This window comes from Mustela putorius, unplaced genomic scaffold (assembly GCF_011764305.1).
Source record: "Mustela putorius furo isolate JIRA1106 unplaced genomic scaffold, ASM1176430v1.1 tig00000640_pilon_pilon_pilon, whole genome shotgun sequence".
Classification (NCBI taxonomy): domain Eukaryota; kingdom Metazoa; phylum Chordata; class Mammalia; order Carnivora; family Mustelidae; genus Mustela; species Mustela putorius.
The window spans coordinates 840,690-865,122 of NW_025421432.1; the positions used below are offsets into that span (position 1 = coordinate 840,690).

The following is a 24,433-nucleotide window of genomic DNA, read 5'->3' on the forward strand; positions in this document are numbered from 1 at the left end:
GTCTAGTTCTCTAAGAACATCTAGGTTGACTAAATGACTTATTGCAGTACCTTTGTCAGGGCTGCAATTCTCTGAGCCAGTTCAGCCTCTACTTCAGGTAAGGTCTCAGCTTTTCTCATAGTCTGCTGCAACTTTTGCTCAGCCAGCTCAAGACGCTCTTGTAATTGTCTGTTCTTCTCTTCCATCTGAAATAGGGATGGGAAAAGAGATACTTACAGAGAAACTGTGAGGATAACAAATCCCAGCCACCAGGGACTTTGGGTTTCAGCCATTATTCGCAACTTAAAATCATCCACTACTACCACACCTGCTGTGCAAAGAGAGGACTCTATTTGTACTTTCATATATTGCTTAATCACATTGCTCAGTAAAATTCAGCACTTTAAAAAACAGAAAAGCTCTTACCAATGGCAGCAAAAAGAAAAAAATTTACTAGTGAGTATGAACTTGGACAGATGGATTATAACTCAATACTAAGACTTCAGATATACCATGATAGCATAATACTGAAAATTATAGTATTAACCGGTGTGAGAAAGGGAATGCAGCACAGTGGTTAAGTGTCCAGTCTGTAGAGATAGGTTTGACCAAACTTGTTTCTCTAAAATACTACAAAATAAATATTTTAGGCTTTGTGTATTATTTAGTCTCTGTTTCAACTACTTAAATCTACTATTGTAGCACAAAAACAGTCGTAGATTGGTGAAATGAATGAGTATGGCTGCTTCAACAAAAACTTATTTGTAAAACAGAGCCATAGTTTTGGCACATGGGCCATCGTTTGTCCACTCCTGCTCTAGAGTCAAATAGACGTAGGCCTCTGTAATAACTCTGGCAATTACCAAATCTGTGACCTTGGAAAAGTTTTCATGTCTCTGAACCTTAGTGCCTCAGTATAATTGTGCTTACTTCACAGGTGATGGTTATATTTAAGTGAGATAATACATGTTAACTGTTTAGCACTTTCTGGCTCATGTCTAGATCCAAAGTAAATATTAATCATTATTTTTATTATTATTAAGACAAATATATAAATTACATGCTGAAAACTACATCTCTTTAGTCAGTTCTATTCTAAGTGTTAGAGAATGGTTGATTGCCAAGAAATACCTTATTTTATTTACTCCATGTTTTGTAAGAATGACTACAACACACATGGGGACCAGAACAAAACCAAGGTAGAGATACTCAACCTGCCGTAGGATGGCTTCTTTATTTGCTAACTCATTTTCTAGTTTATCATTCATGTCATGTATGGAGGTAGATTCTCTCTGAGCACTGAGGTAACGCTTCTCAAGGGTTGTGATTCTTTCTTCCATATCTTCCTTCTGTGCCATGGCCTACAATTAAAATAAGAAGTTAATTAAAATCAGATTTTCAGAGAGTTTAATGTATTGCCTTGTTATTTAAATAAAATAGTAAGATTTAAAAGCTATTGTTTTCCTGAAGTAATATTCATTCCTTTCTTTGCAAGGAAGATATGCAAGACTTCATGTGAATTTTCCCAATTTATCTGTCAGAATCTTTACATCCTGGGTTAACGAAAAGTTTCCTTCTCTGAGAATGCAGTGGAGTACAAGAAACTGCCTACCGTGGAAGTGACATTCTTAGAAAAGCAGTGACAGGTAAATTAGCTCATTATACAGTAGAGATAAGTATTATTATGGGTAAAGTTGTAAGCCATAAAGGTGAAATGGTGGCTACTGTTCCATACTGCAAAGCAATCTTCAACTAAGGATAACCAATATCATCAGTACTCTTATCTTCAGATATAAATAAGAGTAACTCAAGGGTTAAAAAAAGAGGTCCAAAAAAAAAGTAAATTTGAATCATATTTGCAAATGAATCAACCAATTGACTTTGAACCTTAACTGTTTTCCTTGCATATATATTCTAATTAAAAAAAGAATTTAAAGAACTCAGTGAACACAAAACTCTAGGGAAAAATCAACTACCAATGCAAATGGAGAAAATCTTGGCATTACTGATATTCTAAACAATAATTTTTAAACTATCTAATTCATAGATAATATGGATAAAATTTTATCTTCCTAACATCTTATATGAAAATTTATTAGTAGGTAGATAACCTTTTTATTTTTTTAATTTAACTTTTCAGTGTTCCAAGATACATTGTTTATGTACGACACCCAGTGCTCCATGCAATATGTGCCCTCCTTAATACCCACCACCAGGCTCACCTATCCTCTCACCCACCTCCCCTCCACATAACCTACTTTTTAAAAAAGATATTAAGAAGGGTCAGCTGAAGAAGTGAGCCTCATGGAAAAACTGAGAGCTTTTCCCCAAAGGTCAGGAACATGACAGGGATGCCTACTCTCATCACTTTTGTTCGACATAGTACTGGAAGTCCTAGCCTCAGCAATCAGACAACAAAAAGAAATAAAAAGCATACAAACTGGCAAAGAAGTCAAACTCTCACTCTTCACAGGTGACTTGATACTTTATGTGGAAAACCCAAAGACCACCTCAAAATTGCCAGAACTCATACAGGAATCCAGCAATGTGGGAGGATATAAAATCAATGCAGAGAAATTAGTGGCATTTCTACACACTAAAAATAAGACAGATGAAAGAGAAATTAAGGAATTGATCCCATTTACAGTTGCACCAGAAAACACAAGATACCTGGGAATAAACCTAACAAAAGAGATAAATGATCTGTAGTCTAAAAACTACAGAACGCTTATGAAAGAAATTGAGGAAGATGCAAAAAATATTCCATGCTCATGAATTGAAAGAATAAATGTCGTTAAAATGTCTACACTACCCAGAGGAATCTATATATTCAATGCAATCCTTATCAAAATACCATCAATATTTTCACAGAGGTGGAACAAATAATCCTGCCCATACAAAACCAGAAAACAAAACAAAGAATCAAACAAACCAAAAGGAAAAAAGAAAGAAAAAGGTGAATTATGGGCAGGCGTTCTCTACGTGTGTGTGTGCTTAGATTCATACCCTCTTAAACTATTATTTGACATTGAAAAATTGCTTAAAATTAAAAGCAATTAAAAACAATATTTCTGCCATGAAACCCATCATGCCTGCCTTCCCAACCTACCCACAAATAACATTTTCTTCTTGGAATCATCCTTGAAATCTTCACCCTAACTCCCCACTTAATACCCTAACCTGTATCTTGCTATTGGTCTTTCTCCTGCTTCCACATTCTCTGACTTGCCGACCAAGACAGAATATTAAATGCCAGTCTGATCATACTGCTTCTTGGCTTAAATACCTTTATACGTTCACTCCACCCCACCCCCAACCCCATCCCCCCATCTTCAGTGAAAATCTGAGCTATAAAGCTTGGAAAACAAATAGCTTCATGACTTGACACTTCTATTTCTAGGTACTGGAAAGAGCAGCATACCCCCCACACCCCTAAAAAAATTCATGTCCACTTAGGATCTGTGAATGTGACCTTATTTGTAAATAGGATTTTACAGGTGTAATCAAGTTAAGATGGTATTACATAAGATTAGGGTAGACCATAAATTCAGCGACTGCTATAAAGAGAGGCATATTTGAAGACACACAGACATAGAGAGAAAAAAATGCAAAGTTAAGAGAGAAGCTGACTAGAGTTACACTGCTATCAGCCAAGAACACAAGGATTGCCAGCAACCACCAGAGGCTAGAAGAGGCAAAGAAGGATTCTTCGCTAGAGTCTTTCGAGGGCATATGGTTCTGCTGACACCTTGACTTCAGACTTGGAGCTTCCAGAACTGTGAAAGAATAAATTACTGTCATTTTGAGCCACCCAATTCATGATAATTTGTTACAGGAGTCCTAAGAAACTAATACACACTGTGACTTCATTTCCACCTGGAATGCATTTTTATTACTTTCTTCTGGGTCCCACTGACCTTCAAGATCCAACTAAAGATTACTTGGCTATTAATATTAAATATTAAATATTAATGTTAAATACTTGGCTTTAATATTAAAGATCAGATGTCTGAAATTCAATTAATCCAACAATTCGGCAAAAATTACCCAGACTAATTTTTTCAACATTATCTACGCATCTCTAGATTTTAGCTAACACAAACAAAAGCTACTATTTGAAAAGCTTTTATTTTAAATTTTGACTTCTTCAATTTTATAATATTATTTTTTTAGCTCACTGAGTGTAGAGTTTATCATCTTAGAGGATTCTTTCAGAGTACTGTATTCTGTTAATTCCATTTTCACAAAGAATTCTGGCAACATTATGTCGATTTTGTAGCCCAAAAAGAAAATTCTGAATCTATCCTACATATATAAACTTCTAACTAAGTAACAATAGCAATAAATTCAGTTCAAGACATATACAGGTTTCCTGAGAATGTGAGCACTGGAGTAGCACATACTAGCTCCAAATCCCAGTTTTTGCTATTCGTTAACTCAGTTACCATGGAAATATGTTGATTATTTTTTCCATAATTCACCTTTTTCTTTCTTTTTTCCTTTTGGTTTGTTTGATTCTTTGTTTTGTTTTCTGGTTTTGTATGGGATATTAATCCCTACCCCATAACACTGTTGTGATACTACATTTTAAGTGCCTTGTGTGGTCTTATGAATAATACACACTCCATAAATAATAGCTGCTTTTTTATTATTAATTACTACTGTGCCTCTAATTAGCTGATCTGACTCTACAGCATACATTGCATGCAGAAGTCATTGTACAGATTTTGCTACTGCATTTTTGATTCAGTGATTCATGTGGGAGATTCAATTTTTAACTGCAAGCTGTGTTGCCAAAAATAAATTTTGAATTTACAAGTCAGAGAAATATCTTTTCCCTGCATGTCACTTGGAAATTCTAAAAAAGGAAGCTTTTTCTAGTCTCTAAAAACTGCTGCCTAAAAGGAGAAAAACAGTGTAAAGATTCAATTATCTCTTGACCTGAAGTTTGTGTACAAAATGGATTTTACTGTATCAAATAAATATAGCTCTACAGTAATGTAGATCCATGTTTCAGACAACAGAAAAGACAAAATTGATATGTATTTATTTAATCACTAAGGAATTTTTAAAGAACTCTTAATAGGAAGTTGGAAAGATAAGCTGGTTTAATTCACAAAACAATATATCATTTAAATACATCACAGAAAACTCTAACTCTTTGCATATCTATATATTTAATTAAATATTATTATCCAATACCCAATTAGTAGCTATCTTGTTTAAAAAGTGGAGAGCGAGGGGTGCCTGGGTGGCCCCATTGTCTAAGCACCTGCTTTTGACTCAGGGGGGGAGCCTCCTCTCTCACTCTCTGTAGCTCCCCCTGCTTGTGCTCTTTCTCTCTCTCTCTCTGTTAAATAAATAAAATCTTAAAAAAAAAAAAAAGTGGAGAGCTAAGTGCTATAAGATTATCCACATTTTCTAATAATGTGAACTATACTTAGCTTTAATCCAGAACCTTACTCTTATAGGTCACATTCAATTTAAGGAGCAAATAAAAGAAAACTTCAAACAAAAGTAAATTTTAAATAGATATATTTCTTGACAAAGAATAATGTCAAAAATCTATTCTGAAGCCATTAATGAAATATATTTACACAATTGATTTTAGATATATTAGGCTGTTCTCACATGTAAAGAAAATGCACTCAATTTTTAATTATATTGTCAGTTTTTCCTATTTCCTATTTTTCCTTAATTAATTCAACAAATATGCATTGCTTATACAATACATACAGTGTTAGCAGCACTATAGGGGTAGCCAAGAAGAATCACTTTTTTATTCTCCTACTAAAAAAGCTGCAATCTAGTAGATCTTGTGTGTCCATCACCCAAGAGTACATTATCAGTCAGGAAATTAAAGCAGAGGCTGGAGTTTTGAGTATAAGTGATACCTTTATAAAGTACATGATTTTCACATATTACTTATTGGAAAGAAAGAGCAAAAGATTGATTATTTGGGGGCAGTTAAAGTGTAGCTGCATTTTTTATGCTAGTGTTATCACTGATAATTGATTCCGTTTTGTTCATCTTGGAAGCTGCTCAGTGGAAGCAGCAGAAGTTTTGAAGCTGGGCTAATTCTGTGTCTTCCTGATGTTGGGGGATTGGAAGGAGTGGGGTGCTGGGGAAGGCAGTGCATATGCCTTTAACAAGTCACTTTACCTCACTTGAGAAAAATGGAGATAATGACAAGTACCTTCTGGATAGGAGCAATATAAGAGATTAGAGAAATTAAATGTAATACACCCATAATGTTTTCACGGATGATCCTCAAGAAATTCCTAGCAGCAAACCAGGGCCTTGTGGCCTGTGACCTGAACCTTTTGGAAATATTCTATTTGGCCTTAACAGTGTCCCCCCCCCCACACACACACATATACACACTACACATGATATATCCAGAAAGGCAGACGGAGTATAGGTTCCTTGTCCAGGTCTCATTAACTTTACCACTTCCTATGTTGCATGTTTCCTGCCCAATGTGTCATATATTTATACTGCTGGCCTGACTCTTGAAACATTTGTTTGCAACTACCCTTGAGAAGTGAATGATGAAAGATATTCTTTCCTCATGAATATCTTCCAAAATATAACTACATAAAAATTTTAGAGCTGATAAGACTCATTGTATTTTAAAAGAATTCCATGTGATAACTGACTCTCTCTGCTAGACTTATTTCACTCAGCATAATCTCTTCCAGTCAATTATCATATGGTTTTACTTATTTGTGGAGCATAACAAATAGCATGGAGGACAAGGGGAGATGGAGAAAAGAAGAGAGTTGAGGGAAATGGTTCTCATGAGAGGTGAACCATGAGAGACTATGGACTCTGAAAAACAATCTGAGGGTTTTGAAGGGGCAGGGGGTGGGAGGTTGGGGGAACCAGGTGGTGGGTATTAGAGAGGGCATGGATTGCATGGAGCACTGGGTGTGGTGCAAAAACAATGAATACTGTTACGCTGAAAAGAAATAAAAATAAATAAACAAACAAACAAACAAATAAATAAATGAATTCCATGTGAAAGCAGAACACCTTACCAACTAGAAATGTTCCTCATAAAAGAGCACCAGCATCATATGATTCATATTTTCCATCTGACTTAGTTCGTTGTTACCTACATCCAAAGACTATTAGGACTAAGGGTTTATTTTTACATAAACAATAAGAAAGGGGAGCTGGAGATACGGGGCTCTATTGGTGACACTGGATTAGATAAACATGAAGAGAGAAGGTAGGAGAGAAGTGCTAGAGGGAAGGTAAACAGCTAAATCTCTGGGACCAAGACAAAGAAGAAACCAGAAAGAGCAAGAACTCAAGAAATAGCCTTGATGCTTTACTAACCAGAAATCTTAGTGCTTCCAGACAGGGATATAGAAGAGTGGCAAACCTTCAGCTATTTTATAAATTCTCTAACTTTGGTTTGTGGGAAGGAGTAAAAATGACAGACATATCTTTGGATGATCAATTCATACAAAGGTATAGAGAGCACAGTATCATCATTTGTGTGGCAGTGGAGCAGTTCTACCATTTCATAGATCACCTATCTTTTTCTGAGACAGTAGACATTGTTTTAGTACACAGTCTAATCTCATCTGTGCCATTTGATATTAATATCAAACACCTGTAAATATCCATTCTCTCAACAAAGAGTTTTTGTAAAAGGCGAAAGATTTATGCGATCTGAAGAGAAACCAGGGTATCAACAAAGAGTTTTTGAATGCCTATTATATACCCAGTAGTTGTGCAGGTGATTAAAATAGAGCAGCAAACAAAACAAAACAAAAAATCCCAGCCCTTATGAATCTTTATGCACAGTGAAAAGGGAGGTATATGACAAACAAGTAATCAGTAAAGTACATACTATGTCAGATGGCAGTAAGGGCTGTGAGATAAAACAAAGAAAATGAAAGAAGAGGGAGAGTGTATATGTGCAAATAACAAAGTTAGGGAACACTTCACTGAGAAGAAAACATTTGAGCAAAGGAAGAAGGAAAAGAAAATGCAACAGTATAGATATGGCTACTTTAAGAGGCCATCTTGACTGAACAGAATGGGCTAAAATGAAAAAGTAGGAGATAATTTCAAAGAGGTCAGAAAGGTGGTAGTGGGATCATACATGGCTTGTAAGCCACTGCAAGGACTTTGGTTTTGTTGTAAGTAGGGTAATGGTCACTGAAGCAGAAAATTAACTTGAGCTGACTTACAGTGTAACAGATCACTCAGGCTGCCATGTTGAGTAGACTGAAGTGGGTCAAAAGCAGAAGGAGGACCAGTCACGAGAATATTGTAATAATCCAGTGAGAGATGGTGGTTGTGTGGAATAAGGAAGAGCCATGAAGACTGTGAGAAGAGGTCACATTACTGATATATGTTGAAGCTGGAAATAATGGTTTTGTGGCTGAATCAAATGCAGTGTGAGTGAAACAGAGGTACCAAGGACAAGCTCCAAGGCTTTTGATCCAGATAACGATAATGGCCTTAGGGACACCTGGGAAGTGTAAGACTTCAAGTCTGCTTTAATGATAATAGCCTTAGGGACAACTGGGAAGTTTAAGACTACAGGAAAGTCTGGTTTCTTTGGGGTGGGAGGATAACAGGAAAATAGTCTTGAATATGTTATTTTTCCAGGCATCAGGCAATCAGGATATAAGATATGCTGGAGATATAAATTGAGAGTCATAAGGCAGTGGGTGGTTTTTGGAGCCATAAGACTGTATGAACGTAGCAGGGGAGTGAAGGTAGATTGAGAAGAGAAGGCACTGCAAGTCTAGGGAGAAGGAGAACCAACGAAGGAGCCTGAGATGAGGGTAGAAAGTAAGAATGGATGGAAATCAGAAGAGTAGAGGGTGCTTTTAGTCAAGTGAAGAATTACTACAGGGAGTGATAACTGGATCCAGTGCAGAGTTCAACAATGTGGAAGTTAGCAATGACTTTGTTAAGAACAGTTCTGATGAGATGTTAGAGGCAAAGAATGTAAAGTGTGCTCAAGAGGGAATGGGAAGAAAAGAACTGAATACATGCAGTAGAGTCAAATCTAATAACAACTAGTTAATTATATAGAAAAATATTTTACAAGATAAAAAATATGTAATTTAAAAGAATATGTAAAAATGAAAAAGGTGAAAGGTCACCAAATAAAATTTCCACAAATACAGATAATTTTCTTTTTAATTGAATAAAGTGAAAAGTGAAAGATTCTAAATATTTCACCTCAGCTGGTAAGGTGATTAGGCACTATTACAAATAAAACATCTTGTACCTTTTTGCAGTAATTTTCAAGTACTCTATTAAACAGATGAAGTGATGTTATATCTTGGAAGGATCAAAAATTTAGAGAAAGAAAGGTTCCTCACATTCACACAGATACATTCACACTCACAGACACAACACCAAAATAAAAGAGGGAAAATTTAAAGTAGTGATTTTGAGTATTCCCATATGCTAAGAGTGTAGCAATTCATTATTCATACCCATGTCTAAAATTATTTAAAATCAGCAGCTTAAAAATGCAAAAATTCATTACAAACTGTAGAAGTTTGTAATGAAAAAGTAACCCTGTCTGTGACTTGGTACCAAATTTTCTTTTTATACACATTTAAAGGTTGATGAAGTAAACTATTTTTGCTTTTGTGGACACCTTTTGAAACTAAGATAATGCATCCCAAATTATAGTCTCCTGAGAAAATGTAAAGATTATATGCCATTAGAGGAGATTTGGAGAAAGCTTCTTAGAAGCAGCATTCAGAAGGCAAAGGCTGAAAGTGTTATGAATCACTTACCTCCCTAATGTCCCTTTGATATTTAGTGTTCATTTCTTCTGTTTTAATGAGATCCTTTCTTGCTGTCTCTGCTTCCTGTTCCACCTCCCCCACTCGGGAAGAAAGGGCTGCTAACCGTTCTTTCATTTGAGCCATTTCATAGTTTTGCTTTTCAAGCAATTCTTGTAGTTCGACTATTTGACTAGTTTCATCAGTTGAGTCTATAGAGCCATTGGATAAACGCTGCAGGAAATGAGAAAGAAATGGCACTTAGGATATTCTACATCTTTAATTTAAAATTCATGAACTTAAAGAAATGAAACTGATAGAGCTTTCACACTGAGAAACAAGAACTCTAACTAGTTCTGAAGAAAAACTAAGTTTCTAGGAAAACTCTTAATTGTCATTAAATATAAAGGTAGATCCATAATTTTCAAATAGGTTAGCAGATGCATTTGAGCTGGAAGCTGTATATATAATATGTATAATATATATTAATTAATTTATATTCTACTATTATATTAATAAATAATATATTGACATCATATACACTTATATTAATTGTATTATATTAATTTATATTATACATTGACCTATAATATACACATATAGATATACGTATTGCATTATATATATTAACTTAGCACAAAACACTGGTGTGTCCTAAACATTTAATAAATGGCAATTATTTTATCAATTATATTCAGAATTTATTATAAACAACATTATACTTATATAAACAGTATATTATTACTAAGTAATAAGAAAAAAACAGAAACTGCAATATTTTTATTCAAGATTCTGTGTGCATTTGCAAATTTTATTTTCAATGACACTCAGAAAAATAACTTACACACATTTTCCTTTTAAAGAAGGTTATTTCCAGTGTGAATCTGACCTAGCTGGAATAAAAGTATAACGTAAAACAGCCTTGATTTCTGTATTGCTAAGAATATAAAAGTCCTGAATGCACACAACCCACAGGAAGGAGGCTTAAAAGGATTAAATACTTTTGAGCCTGATTTCTCCCCTTGCTGCCTAGAAACAGGGTGACCCATGTTTTCAGAAGCATGTCCTACAGCCTGGCGGCACTGGAGAAGCTTTGTGGTAAAGATAGTGCAACAACTGGGGAGAAACAGCACTAAAAGAAAAAGGGCACAACTAAGTCAAAATAAGAAAATGCTGATGCGCTTTGCTTTAATCTAAATGCAAATAACAAATGCCAAATTAAAAAAAGATAAACATAAAAAAAATAAGATGAGGGAAAGCAAAGAAAGTAGTTACTTTTGCTGGAGTGCTTGTTTGGAAAACATGAGTCTGATTTAACACAACAGATACAAGAAACAAATTGAAAATTATAGAAATTTTGTGTTTTCTTTTTTCAATGAACTCAAGTATAGTTTTCAATGAACTGAAGTATAGCTGACAAGCAATGTTACATTAGTTTCAGGCGTACAACATAATGATTCAACAGCTCAATATGTTATGCTGTGTTCTAAATTTTGTGTTTTCTTATGCACTATTCACTCCTGAGAATCAGTGGCTAACCCCAGAAACCCATAACCAACTGAACCTCAGTTCCTGTGCAGGAATACACAAAATGAACACACGCAGTTTCCTCCAACATCTAACATTACCTCAGTGCACCGCATGCTTTGAGTCAAACCACACCCACCGTGTTATAATTTTCTGTCTTATTTCAGATACTCTTCTTTCCACCACTTCACATAATGCACGAACCTTAAAACACATCCAACACCCAATTTTCAGTTCTTTTTCCAAGTAAAAAGTCATATTTATAGTATTTATGAAATTCTATTTTATCTATAAAACTGTGTTACATTTTTATTAGTTTTCTACCTCTTTGTTTTATGTCATTGATAAAGTTGTGACACAAATCTCTATTCTTCCACAAGCCCGGTGTTTTTTATTGTGCAATTTTGCCTGCTCATAACTTGTAAGAATGCAAATGACATACTAGAGCAAAACTGACTGACTGCAAGAGAAAAGAGGGAGAACAGAAAACACCATAAAAACAGTGAGAAAGAGAATACAGAGAGAAAGGGAATGCAGACAAATGGCAAGCAGTGTTTAAAAAGTTCAATAACGACCACATGGAGAAACAGCCTGGAAAATTTAAATTAAAATAGCAGAAAAGATGGAGTGAGTCTTAAGATGGTATCTAAAGATGCCAGATCGAGATTAAGAGATCATATGATAGTTGTCTTTCTGAGGGTTGCCGGGGGGGAGGGGGTTTGGGAGAAGGGGGTGGGATTATGGACATTGGGGAGGGTATGTGCTTTGGTGAGTGCTGTGAAGTGTGTAAACCTGGTGATTCACAGACCTGTACCCCTGGGGATAAAAATATATGTTTATAAAAAAAAAAAAAAAAAAAGATGCCAGATCGACAGACCTAATACCTTGAAGATATTGCTGAACTCTCATATTGCAGACACTGAACATCTAATAATCTAATAAAACAAGTAAGAGGTGTTGCGAACATGTAGAAATGTCAGAGATGCTGCTGAGATCCAAATACTCCCTCGGCGTCTCTATTCCCCCCACTGCTGAGATAGATGGCTGCTTGCTGGGGATCAGAAGTAAGAATTCTTTCCAAAGTTATACCTGCCCCTGAGGCATGCAACGCCACATACAAAGTAGAGGAACTGTGAAGCTAACGAAAAACCAACTAAAGAAAAACCAACAATTTTTATGGGCATAAAATCTAAAAGTACTGATAGTGACCTTTACACATGACACAACTATCTGTACATTGAACTGAGAAAAGCAAGTTTACAATCATTAGGCAGCGATTAAGAACTGGTTTAGGGAAGAAGGATAGAGCCAGGGGTGTCTGGGTGGCTCAGCTGGTTGACCATCTGCCTTTGGCTCAGGTCATGATCCTGGGGTCCTGGGATTAAGCCCCACACTGGGCTCCTGCTCCAGGAAGGGTTCTTCTCCCTCTACCGCTTTCTCTCTCTCTCTCTCAAATAAATATAGAAGATCTTAAGAAAAGAAGGCCAAAGCCAATTGCCAGTCAGTTATAGCCAAATTTGGTATTACTGAGGTACAATATGACAGGGTTTGTTTGTTTTTTTTCACAATAGAAAATACCTTTGAAGTCTGTATGCTACTCTCAAGTAACAAGCAAACTTAAGCTTTACTAGAACTTCTACCTCCTTGCATGAACGACTTTCATGCATGAATGAGCTTCTCTAGTCAACAATAGAAATACAATAGAAATAGAAAAACAATAGAAACTACAAAAATCACTAGAAACAACCTTTTGCTTTTAGAAAATATTTTATATAACTGAAAAAAAAATACATTTAGGATTCTAGAGCCCTAAAGAGCTTGAGAGAAAGTGAGACTCAGGTAATCACATACAGGATTTGAATTTAAAGGCAAGACTTTGAATTCCTAGTTCAGTTCATCAAACCTTTACCATATTACCTTTACTTGGAACATGTAAATCAACAGGATATACTTATACATGCTGTATGGTATAGACAAGTACCAGGAATGGGGTGTGTGTGTGTGTGTGTACTGAATATACTATATATGCACACAGAGATTCAACAAATATTTGTCAGTCAACTGATTCATGTTAATTTTCTAATTAGAAAAATGATTATTCCAATTCTGTGCACCTGAGGTCCATTAAAATCTTGTTTAAAAAATTGCATATTTTTAATGGGCTCAAGGTAAGAAAAATTTAATTAAATATAAACAGTAATCAGGCAACTAAAATAAAACACATAAAATGTTAACCTTTTTAATTCCTTTAGCAACAGATGTATACACTACAACAAAATCTGGGACTACCCATTGGAAAGATTTTGAAACCTCAGTTTTTTCCTAAGTTTTTATAAATAATTTATGCTTAAAAAATGTGTAATATTTCATCTATGCAAACCTCCTTAAATACATTTTATGGTGAGCTTAATATATATTTTCATAATTTCAGAGTAAAAGGTCATATAAAAACTATGATTTATATCTTAGAGAAATAATATAACTTTTGTTCCAAATCATTGTTATATAGACTTATCATTTTTAAAAAATTTTTTTTTATTTTTTTAAAGATTTTATTTATTTATTTGACAGACAGAGATCACAAGTAGGCAGAGAGGCAGGCAGAGATAGAGGAGGAAGCAGGCTCCCTGCTGAGCAGAGAGCCGGATGCGGGGCTCAATCCCAGGACTCTGAAATCATGAGCTGAGCCAAAAGCAGCGGCTCAACCCACTGAGCCACCTAGGCGCCCCTATGTAGACTTATCTTTAAAATAAATTGTGAGATTTGAACTGAAATGACAAATTATTGAATTAAAAGAAAACTCTGTGGTTATTTTAAATAGCTTTATTGAGATATGATTTGTATCCATAAAATCCATCCATTTAAAGTATAAATGTCAACAGTGTTTGCTGACTAAGAAGTTGTACCATCCACATTGTCTAACTTGGAGACCATTTTCATCACCCCAAATAGAAAGTCCTTACCCATTAGCAATCACTTGCAGCTGATCCCCAGTTCTAGCCTTAGATGCCACTTAGCACTTAACTACTTTCTGCCAGTATAAACCTGCCTATTTGGTACCTTTCACATAAACTGAATCAGAGTAAATATCCTTTTGTTCACTGAGCATAATGTTTCTGAGATCCATTCATGCTATAGCAAATTACCAGTTTCTTTTATTGCTGCATAGTACTCCACCATGTGGATATACTACCTGTTATTTATATATTCATATGGTAATAGACATTAGCCTGTTTTTACCTTTTGGCTACTGAAAATATGCTGTTATGAAAATTTGGGTACAAGTCTTTGTGTGGATATATGTTTTGTATTCTCTGGATAAATTCCTAGGAGTAAAATAGCTGGATCATATGGTAATTCTATGTTAACATTTTGAAGTACTATTTCCCAAACTTACTACACCACTGTACATTCCCAGGAGAAATGATGTAACTTCAAATTTCTCATATTCTCACCAAACTCATTACTTCCTTTTTAAGTTTAAAAAAATTTTTAATTAAATTCAATTAGCCAACATATACTATATTAGTTTCAGATGTAGTGTTCAGTAACTCATCAGTTGCATATAACACACAGTGCTCACCACATCACATGACCTCCTTAATTACACTACTCTAGTGTGTATGTAGTGGTATCTCCTTGTCATTTTTAAAAATTTTCTAATAAACAAAGTTTGCACTTCCTAATGGCTAATGATGAGGAGCATCTTTTCATGTGCCTATTGGCCTTTATATATCTTCTTTGGAGAAATGTCTATTCAAATTCTTTACTCATTTGCTAATTGAGTTGTCTTTTTATTGATGAGTTATAAGAATTTTATATAAATAGATATTTTGGATACAAGTCCTTTGTCAGTTACATGACTTGTAAATAGTTAGGTTTTGCCTAGGTATTTATGATATGGGGCAGAGAGAAGATAATATTTTTGGTACTCTTTGAATTTTATCATTGTTTTCTTTTAATGATTTATTTATTTATTTGAGAGAGAGCACGAGAGAGAGAGAGAGAGAGAGAAAGAGAACACGCAGGGGGAAGAATTAGTGGGGGAGAAGGCAGACAAAAAAAAAGTAAAAGCCAAGGTCTTATGATGATCTCAAAAACCCATATCAGGGACACCTGGGTGGCTCCATCAGTTAAGTGTCTGTCTTTGCCTCAGGTCATGATCCTGGGGTCCAAGGAGCACTCCTTGCTCAGTGGGGAGCCTGCTTCTCCCTCTGCCTGCTGCTCCCCCTGCTTGCACTTGTTCTCTCTCTGACAAATAAATAAAATCTTAAAAAAACCCATATCATTGCAAGAACCCACATTATCTGTCTATCTATGCCTACTCCCATCTTTTGCTATAGTCTATTCCATTCTAGCTACACTGGTCCCCTAGAAAATCCTAAACCCACTTGTGTCTCCCAACCTGTGATTTTTCTGTTTCATCTACCATATTAACACAAGGCATGTTCTTTTTTCGGTCCTGGCTCAATGTTTTATTTGCCTAATCAATTCCCCTCATATAAACTTACCCCCAATACTGAATGTGACATCTTATACTAAACACTACCTTTTGACATATCTGAATTGGACCCATTTCCATGACCTCTTTGTGTGTCAAGGAACGCCTGTGCATCTAATCCTTTTTGACAACTCCTGAACCCTTAAAAGAACCCTTAAAAGGCCAAGATATATAGGCTCCTACTTCTGGTGATTGGCACTGGCATGATCTTTAGCATCCTCTTTACCAATACTCATCTGGGGTTTGTAGCTGGATTTTCTTGTTCAATACATGATGTCCGGGTCATCTACTCCCACTTGAATTACTGTAACAATCTTCTAACTGGTCTCTTTGTTTATAACCTTGTCCTCTTACTTTCCTTTTTAAAAGAACCAGAATGATCCATGGTAATCTTGTTACATGGTAATCATGTTACACCAAGTCATTCCTCTGCTCAAAACACTCCAATCCTTTTCCATCCTACCCAGTACAAAAACAAAAATATAACAAAAAATAACCACAGCTCCCCACTTTCTACTCCCCTGCCCACCCCCCTCCAAGCCCTGCCCTCCCTGACCTCTCTCCTACTTTTCTCACACTTGTTCTCTTGCTTTAGCTACATGGGCAACCTCGCTGCTCCTCCAAGTCAACCACTCTCCCATATTGCAGCCTTGGCTTGAGTTTTTTTTTTTACTGACTGAAATTCTTCACTAATATTCCACATGGCTAACACCCTCAACTGCTTCAATGGAGCCAACCTTGACCACTTTATTTAAAAGGGCAAACTACTCCTACCTCCATGTCTCCCCAAGACTCCTGATTTTTCTTCATTTCTCTACTTTTTCTTTTCTTCAATATCATTTTATGATATACTAGAAGATTTACTTAGGTAAATTTATTGTTTATTATCTGCTAACCTCCTCCAAATTGCTAGGTCATAAGCTTCAGCCGGGAAAGAGCCTTTATGCTTTCTTTTTGTGTGTCACAAATACCTAGAATGATGCCTGACACATGATGGTTATGAGATAGATGTTTGTTAACTGAATAAATGATTACTTGTGTCTCTGGTGACTTAGAGCATCTTCCACAAAAACAGATTTGTTAAATGAATGCATGAATGAATGAGTGAATGAATGAAAGTTTCCATTAATGAGTAAGATGAGTTTTAGGAAAAACAGTAAGGATTCAAAAAGAAATAAAATATGGAGACAATATTTTCAGCCATCATGCACAAAGCTCATGAAAAAAATGTTTTCATAAAAAGTAAATATAAAATAGAACTGAGTCCTTTTTTGCCCTATTCTAAGGCATAATATAGATGAATTATCTTTAGGGTAGAACAATCTGATGTAAACTAAGGAAACCATTATTATAAACGCACATTAAGATTTAAAAAGTGGTAGAAATACACATTCTACATAAGACCAAATGAAATTTATGAAGTCCCAGAAGCCCTACCGTATCACAGTCCTACCGCTTCTAAAGATAATCTTGAGATAAAGCCAGAAATTTAAACATGTTCTTCCATTTTCTACCAAGTAAATGCTAGAAATATGGGTCTCTCTTTGTATTTGATAATCCTCAATAAAATGACTTCATCATTAATATTCTCCATCCTACTTCAAGCTCTAGTATTTATTTAAAAAATACTGTAACATGTCTTTTAAAAACAGTAGTCTAGTTAAATTTCTAATGTGCCCATTTTCACTCTGCATTTTATGGTACTTTAATGGTTACTGCTGATTTTGAGCATATTTAGTGGTTACGCATTGCCTTTCTACTCCACGAACATATCAGTGAATGATTTTCATGTTTCTTTAAAGTGGTAAGATAATGCCTGTTGGACGTACAGAAAGAGGGCACTTAAATTGCTATATTAGTATGACTTAATAATTAAGTTCCATTTGGACAGCTATTTCTTGATAAGGTATTCCAGAGGATTTAGGAGCTATGTTAATTATAAGATTTTAGAGGTAGATGGACACTGCTTATGCAGAATGAATACTTGATTGACCTCCCCCTGCCCTAAGAAGCTATTATATTTGACAGCTGATAATCTCCCTCAGATTCATTGAGATATATCTGATATATAATATTGTGTAAGCATAAGATACACAACATGATAAATTGTTACACGTGTATATTGTGATCACCACAATAAGGTAGTTAACATGCATCCATTACCTCACATAATTATCACTTCTTTTTGTAGTGACAACATTTAAGATCTCTTATCAAATTTCAAATAAACAATACAGTATTCTTTTTTTTTTAAAAAGATTTTATTTAAGAGAGAGACAGGGAGAGAGAGACAGGGAGAGAGAGCATGAGTGAGGAGAAGGGCAGAGAGAGAAGCAGACTCCCCGTGGAGCTGGGAGCCCGATGCGGGACTCGATCTCGGGACTCCGGGATCATGACCTGAGGCGAAGGCAGTTGTCCAACCAACTGAGCCACCCAGGCATCCCAACAATACAGTATTCTTAACTGTAGCTGCTATGGAAGCTGATAACTTACTTTATCATGAACATAATTCTACACTTGATTTGTACATTTTGACATATGCTTTCCCACGTTTTTCACATCTAAAACATAAATGCTAGATTCTCTCGTGAGGAATTTCAAGATCTTTTTCTCTTATGTATTTTACTTCTCATGGCTTATTAATCTCTCTAGAGAAAATAATAAGGTAGGAATTTATCTTACAATTAATAAAATCCAGATGTTAAAGGCACAGATACACTTAAAACTCATCAGCATTTAAGAGGGCACACCAAGCCCTTCCATTCTATTTTTTAAAATAGTTCTATGAATATTATGTTAGAGATAAATTATTTTTATATATTTTTAAAGATTTTATTTATTCATTTGACAGAGAGAGAGAGAGAGAGAGAGAGAGCACAAACAAGCAGGGGAGCACCAGGCAGAGGGAGAAGTGGGCTCCCCACCAAGCTGGGAGCCTGATGTGGGCTCAATCCCAGGACCCTGGGACCACGACCTGAGCTGAAGTCAGACACTTAAAAAACTGAGCCACCCAGATGCCCCTGGTTAGAGATAAATTATTGATTGGTCAAAAAAGTTACACAAGATTTGCAATCATAATGTAAATAATCTAGCTTCAATAATTCTGTGGAGGATTGGACAGAATCTATAAAATGGCAAAATTTTATAAAACATGTAATTCTGTGAGAAGAGAATGTAGTGTTATTGAAATATAGAACCAAAAATAAATAACACAAATCAGACAGGGAAAACTTTCATAAGCACAAAAATAATAAGGAGATAAATAACTAGAGCTGATAGTTCATTGGAAATTTCTTATGTGAGTCAGCAACATTAGGGCGAAAAAGGTAACAGAATAAAGACCTAATTAATCAGGAATTCTACAAATCAATTGTAAAGTTTCTTTGTGAACTCTATGAGTGAATCTTAGACCAAGCACTGATTCAGGGAGGGACTCTGGAAGACTTCAGCCAATCTGAGGCCCTAGCAAATACTATTTCCTTTCATTTTAAGAGATCATTATACTCCTCATCTTACTTCAAATTCTCAAATTTGGATTTGCCTCCAGATCCTCAGATAAGACTGTATCTTCCATTAGAATAATGACAACTAATAATAATAGCTATCATTTATTGGGTACTTACTTACCCCAGACATACAGCTGGTAAGATTTCTGGCTCCAGGCACAGGTTTGTAATAATTACTCCACTTCACTAACATTTAAGTTCTGACTATGTACTAGGCACTATTCCAAGTACATGATGTGCATAAACTTTTAATCCCTATAACAAACTATTGTAACAGAAAAGGAAATTGAAGCAAGGAACATAGGTATTTTACTTAAGGTCACACTACTAGAAAATAATAAGGTTCAAACAGGAACCCAAGTAGTCCAGTGTCCCATTCCATTCTTTCTTTTGTTTATTCTCTCTCTCTTTCTCCCTCTCTGCTTACTTTTATTCATTCACTGTTTCATTTATCAATTTATTCAATCTCTACTTGTATTTCATTTATCCATTCACTTCAGCACTAAAACTCTACTGTCTGTTTAGCCTCTGTCATATGCCAGATACTAGACTGGGTGCTCAGAATATGAAGATGCCTACCTGAAAGTAACAAAATATAGGAAAAAAGAGTAACCCAAATCAAGCCACCAAACCATTAATAAAATTCATAAGAACCAAAAAGTATTTAAATGCTGAGGAGTCCAAAGGCCTCAAGGCTATGATTTTGGACATTTTGGGTCTGCCTAGATTGTCTGTATTAATTTCCACATTGCATTTTAGCTATCACAAATCAGATCTGACTTCATATTTCAATCTTATCCTACAAATAACCATATTTTGTCTTTGTTCTGAAATTCTCCAGCACAGAATTCACAGCTATTATTTCTAATTCCACAATGACTCTTTAATTCTGTTTAATTTTATACAAATCACCTATTTACAAGCCCTGCAAATCTAGAACCTAGAACAAAGCAGATATAACAATATCTGTACTCTGTATCAGTTATTCTCAACTATGACTACACATTTTAATCCTTAGGAGAGTTGAATAAAAATATAAAGTGGATTCCACACAAAATGTGATACACATAAAACTCTTAGAAGAAAAAATAGGCTGTAATTTCCTTGATACTAGCTGTAGAAACATTTTTTGAGATAATGCCACCTCAGACAAGAGAGACTAAAGCAAAATTAAAGTATGAAGACTACATCAAACTAAAAGGTTTTTGTATAGTGAAGGAAACCATAAGCAAACTGAAAGGCAATCTACTAAATGGGAGAAGATTATTTGCAAAATACATAAAGAACTTATATAACTCAACACTAAAAACACAATCCAATTAAAAAATGGGCAGAGAACCTATGTTTTTCCAAGGAATACATACAGATCGTCACCAGACACATGGAACAATACTCAACATCACTAATCATGACAGAAATGCAACTCAAAACCACAATGAGACATCATTTTACATCTGTCAGAATGGCTAAAATAAAACACACACACACACACGAAATAACAAGTGTTGGTGAGAATGTGAAAAAGAAGGAACCCTCATGTACTATTAGTGGGAATGTGAATTGGTTTAGCCACTGTGGAAAATAGTATAGAAGTTTCTCAAAAAATCAAAAATAGACTTACCATACGATCCACTAATTCTACTACTGGGTATTTACTAAAAAAAAAAAAAAAAAGAGAGAGAGAGAGAGAGAAGAAAACACTAATCCAAAAAGATACATATATATATAGATATATACCTATCTATATATATATATGTATATATATATGTATATATATGTATATATATATGTATATATATATATACCCTTTGTTTATTGCAGCATAATTTACCACAGCAAAATAGATAAATGAGTAAAGATGATGTGGTATAAGGGCACTCGGGTGCCCGGGTGGCTCAGTTAAGCATCCAACTCTTGATTTCCGCTTGAGTAATAATCTCAAGGTTGTGAGATCAAGCCCTGTGCCAGGCTCCACACTGAGCATGAAGCCAGGATTCTCTCTCTCTCTCCCTATCCCTATCCCTCTGACCCTTTCTATCCCTTCATCTTCCCCAGCCTCCACACTCTCTCTAAAGGAAAAAAAAAAGATGTGATACACACACATACAAACACAATGGGATGACAAAAAGAAGACTGGTATGTGTATTTATGCACACACACACACACACTCACACACACACACTCAGGCATAAAAAAAAGAAAGAGATCTTGCCATTAGCAACAACATGGATGAACCTACAGCATATAAGACTAAGTGAAATAAGTCAGGCAGAGAAAGACAAATACCATGTGATTTCATTCATATGTGGAATTTAAGAAACAAATGAACAAAGAAGGGAATTAAGTAGAGAAAACAAATTGGTGGTTGCCAGAGGGGAGATGGGTGGCTGAGAAGAGTAAAATAGATAAAGGAGATCAAGAGCAGTGAGTAATGTATAAAATTGTTAAGTCATTATATTATACATCTGAAACTAATGTAACACTATATGTTAATTAGACTTCAATAAAAATGGTTCTCACTCTAAACCATATCTAAGAGTGGGGTCCAGGTATATAATTGTTTTTAAGTCTCCCTATGTAATAATATGTTTAGTTGAGGTTAAGAACCACAGATCAATATTATCCAGGTACTTTACTAATTACTGTATTCAATCTCATCATCAAACCTGAAAAATTGTCTGGCATAATGAGGCAAAGAATTTAAAGTAATAAAATAATCAAATGTGAAATGATTATAATAAAAGATACAATAGATCCAAGAAATTAGTATTCTTTATCCTAGTATCAACTAATTATTTTAAAATATATTTGATATTTCAAATGGAAAGGCAACTATTTCTTATTTTTGAAAGATGGAAAGAAATACATCTCTGTAATAGAGCTTGCCAAATATTGCCTTATTTGGAAAAATTCTAGATTTCTAGACAGAAATTTCTATACAGATGATTTCTTATAGTTACTTCCCCATTAATGACTATTATTCAACACTGAGATTTGCAAAGTCATTATGACACAGTAAATACTTAGAAATATTATTTAATTAAAGTATCTAGCTGATGAGCTTTCACTTGTCAGTTCTTTAGTTCAATGTGACTGTGTTTTATTAATAAGTATAAAATATATTTATTATTTTCTGAGACCTTCTAAACCATGTTTAATTTCCACCAAATTTGAAAGCAAGAATATTTTAATCTGAGGACTATCTGTTACTCTGAAGTTCTAATATTCTCAAAATCTTTAAACTAGAATACAATTCATTCACTATATCTGGTATATGTGGCTTGACTGAAATATACTTCATTTTGTAGTGTCTTGAATCTAGATGAAACATGAGGAATTTCTATTCAATATTCCCATGACTGATATTAATAACACTCAGAAATAAAAGAAGTAGCTATTTCCTATATTATGATATGATTCATCTATAAAATTCCTAAATGATCTGGAGCACCTGGGTGGCTCAGTGGGTTAAAGCCTCTGCCTTAGGCTCAGGTCATGATCCCAGGATCCTGGGATGGAGCCCCACATGGGGCTCTCTGCTGGGTGGGGAGTCTGCTTCTCCCTCTCTCTCTGCCTGCCTCTCTGCCTACTTGTGATCTCTGTCTGTCAAATAAATAAATAAAATATTTTAAAAAAATTCCTAAATGATCTAAATAGTTATAAAATATAACTAGCTGATTTTTTGTTTTTCATTTTGCTTATGACCAAAAATCTTGAATTCCTTCTTTGTTCAGCTATAGAATAAAGAAATAACATTGGAGAAGATCTTTTTTCTTTCAGGAAAAATCACTCAGCACTCCTTTTAGATATGTAAATATAAGGCAAATAGGTACCCCTGCCCTAGAAGAAGATTTAATGAAACCTTGACAGTCTCTTCCAGTGTCTCTTGATGTAAGAGAGGATAACAGGAGGGTAATTTGCATAATTACCAGGAAACCTCAGGAGAGAAAGGAAAAACAAGACTGCTTTCCTTTCATTTCTGAAGTTCAGTGTTTTTCCCAACTATCCTATGAAATAAGACAACTGACTGGATCAGAAAGATTTCCAAGAACTCATGAGAAGAACCTACCATGTGGGAAGTATAATATGCACTGGGATCTGAGTCCAACGCCCAATATCAGTTATGGTTCTAGCTCAGAGTATAGCTGAGTGTGGAAGACCTTCCTGGTGTAGTCATCTTGATAAATTTGGGAATCTAGGTATGAAAAGTGGTGTCACCTGAAGAAGGAGAAATCCTCCCTGAAGAAGCAGTCTGCCATGGGATGTCACTACTGCTGGTGGAACTCCAAACCAGGTCAACAACTGGGATGGAATGATTTCATTTACCCTGTATGTCAGTGGGCTATTGCAATGGTATATGGATAGCATTTGATTTTGAGGGGCCACCCATTTTTAAAAGTGATATTTTGGAAATTCAAAAGTGGCAATGACAATTTAAAAAAAAATCATTGCTCACTGGTTACCTTATGACATTTTCTATTTCTCTTTTCACAAAATGTTAAAAACAAAAACAAAACAAACTGGTGCTCTTGACCTGATTAAATTTTAGGGGGGGTTGGATAATTCAGGCAGAGCAAGAATGGTCCTAAGAGAGGTCTACTAGACTATATAAAATCAAGTATGCCATTTTGACCCATGCTACTCTGTAGTGTATTGAGGTCTTGAACATTGTATTGAATATTGAAGTCTTGGGCAATACATAAGAAGTAAGAAATAAAATCATGTTGAAAACAGACTGTAGAAGGTACACTGGAGAAGCAGAGAGAGTGGCCAGGAAATAATTACAATAGTCCAGGTAAGAGATGGTTGATAATGGTTGTGTGGTGATTAAAGGCAGATGGTAACAAGTGATCAGATCTTAGAAACATTTTGAAGGCAGGACAAATCTAATTTCTTTACAACTTGATGTGGGGTGTGAAACATAGGGAGGACTTGAGGATGACTTGATATTCTTCACCTTGAGCAACTGGAAAGGCAAAGCTTCCATCATCTGAGATGGGGAAGATGCAGACAATTTTGGGGGGTTTGGGGATACAAAAGGTAAATTTTGAACATTTTAAGTGTGCAATATCTTTTAGATGTACAAGTGGAGATGTTCAGTAGGCTGCTGGATAAATATATTTGGTTGTAGAGTCTGAAGTAGAATTAAA

At 35.1% G+C, this 24,433-nt stretch overlaps 1 protein-coding gene across 12 annotated transcripts in view; it reads right to left on the bottom strand.

Annotated features, from left to right (window-relative positions):
* Positions 1–24,433, bottom strand: part of PPFIA2 (PTPRF interacting protein alpha 2) — a 496,304-nt gene that overhangs the window by 116,527 nt on the left and 355,344 nt on the right. For all 12 annotated transcript variants that reach the window (XM_045082940.1, XM_045082946.1, XM_045082943.1 and 9 more), the window contains 3 exons: positions 9,762–9,983; positions 1,194–1,340; positions 51–185 (listed from right to left, as the gene is read on the bottom strand). In XM_045082940.1, the coding sequence (XP_044938875.1) occupies positions 51–185; positions 1,194–1,340; positions 9,762–9,983 (504 nt within the window). The remainder of the gene's footprint in view (positions 1–50; positions 186–1,193; positions 1,341–9,761; positions 9,984–24,433) is intronic.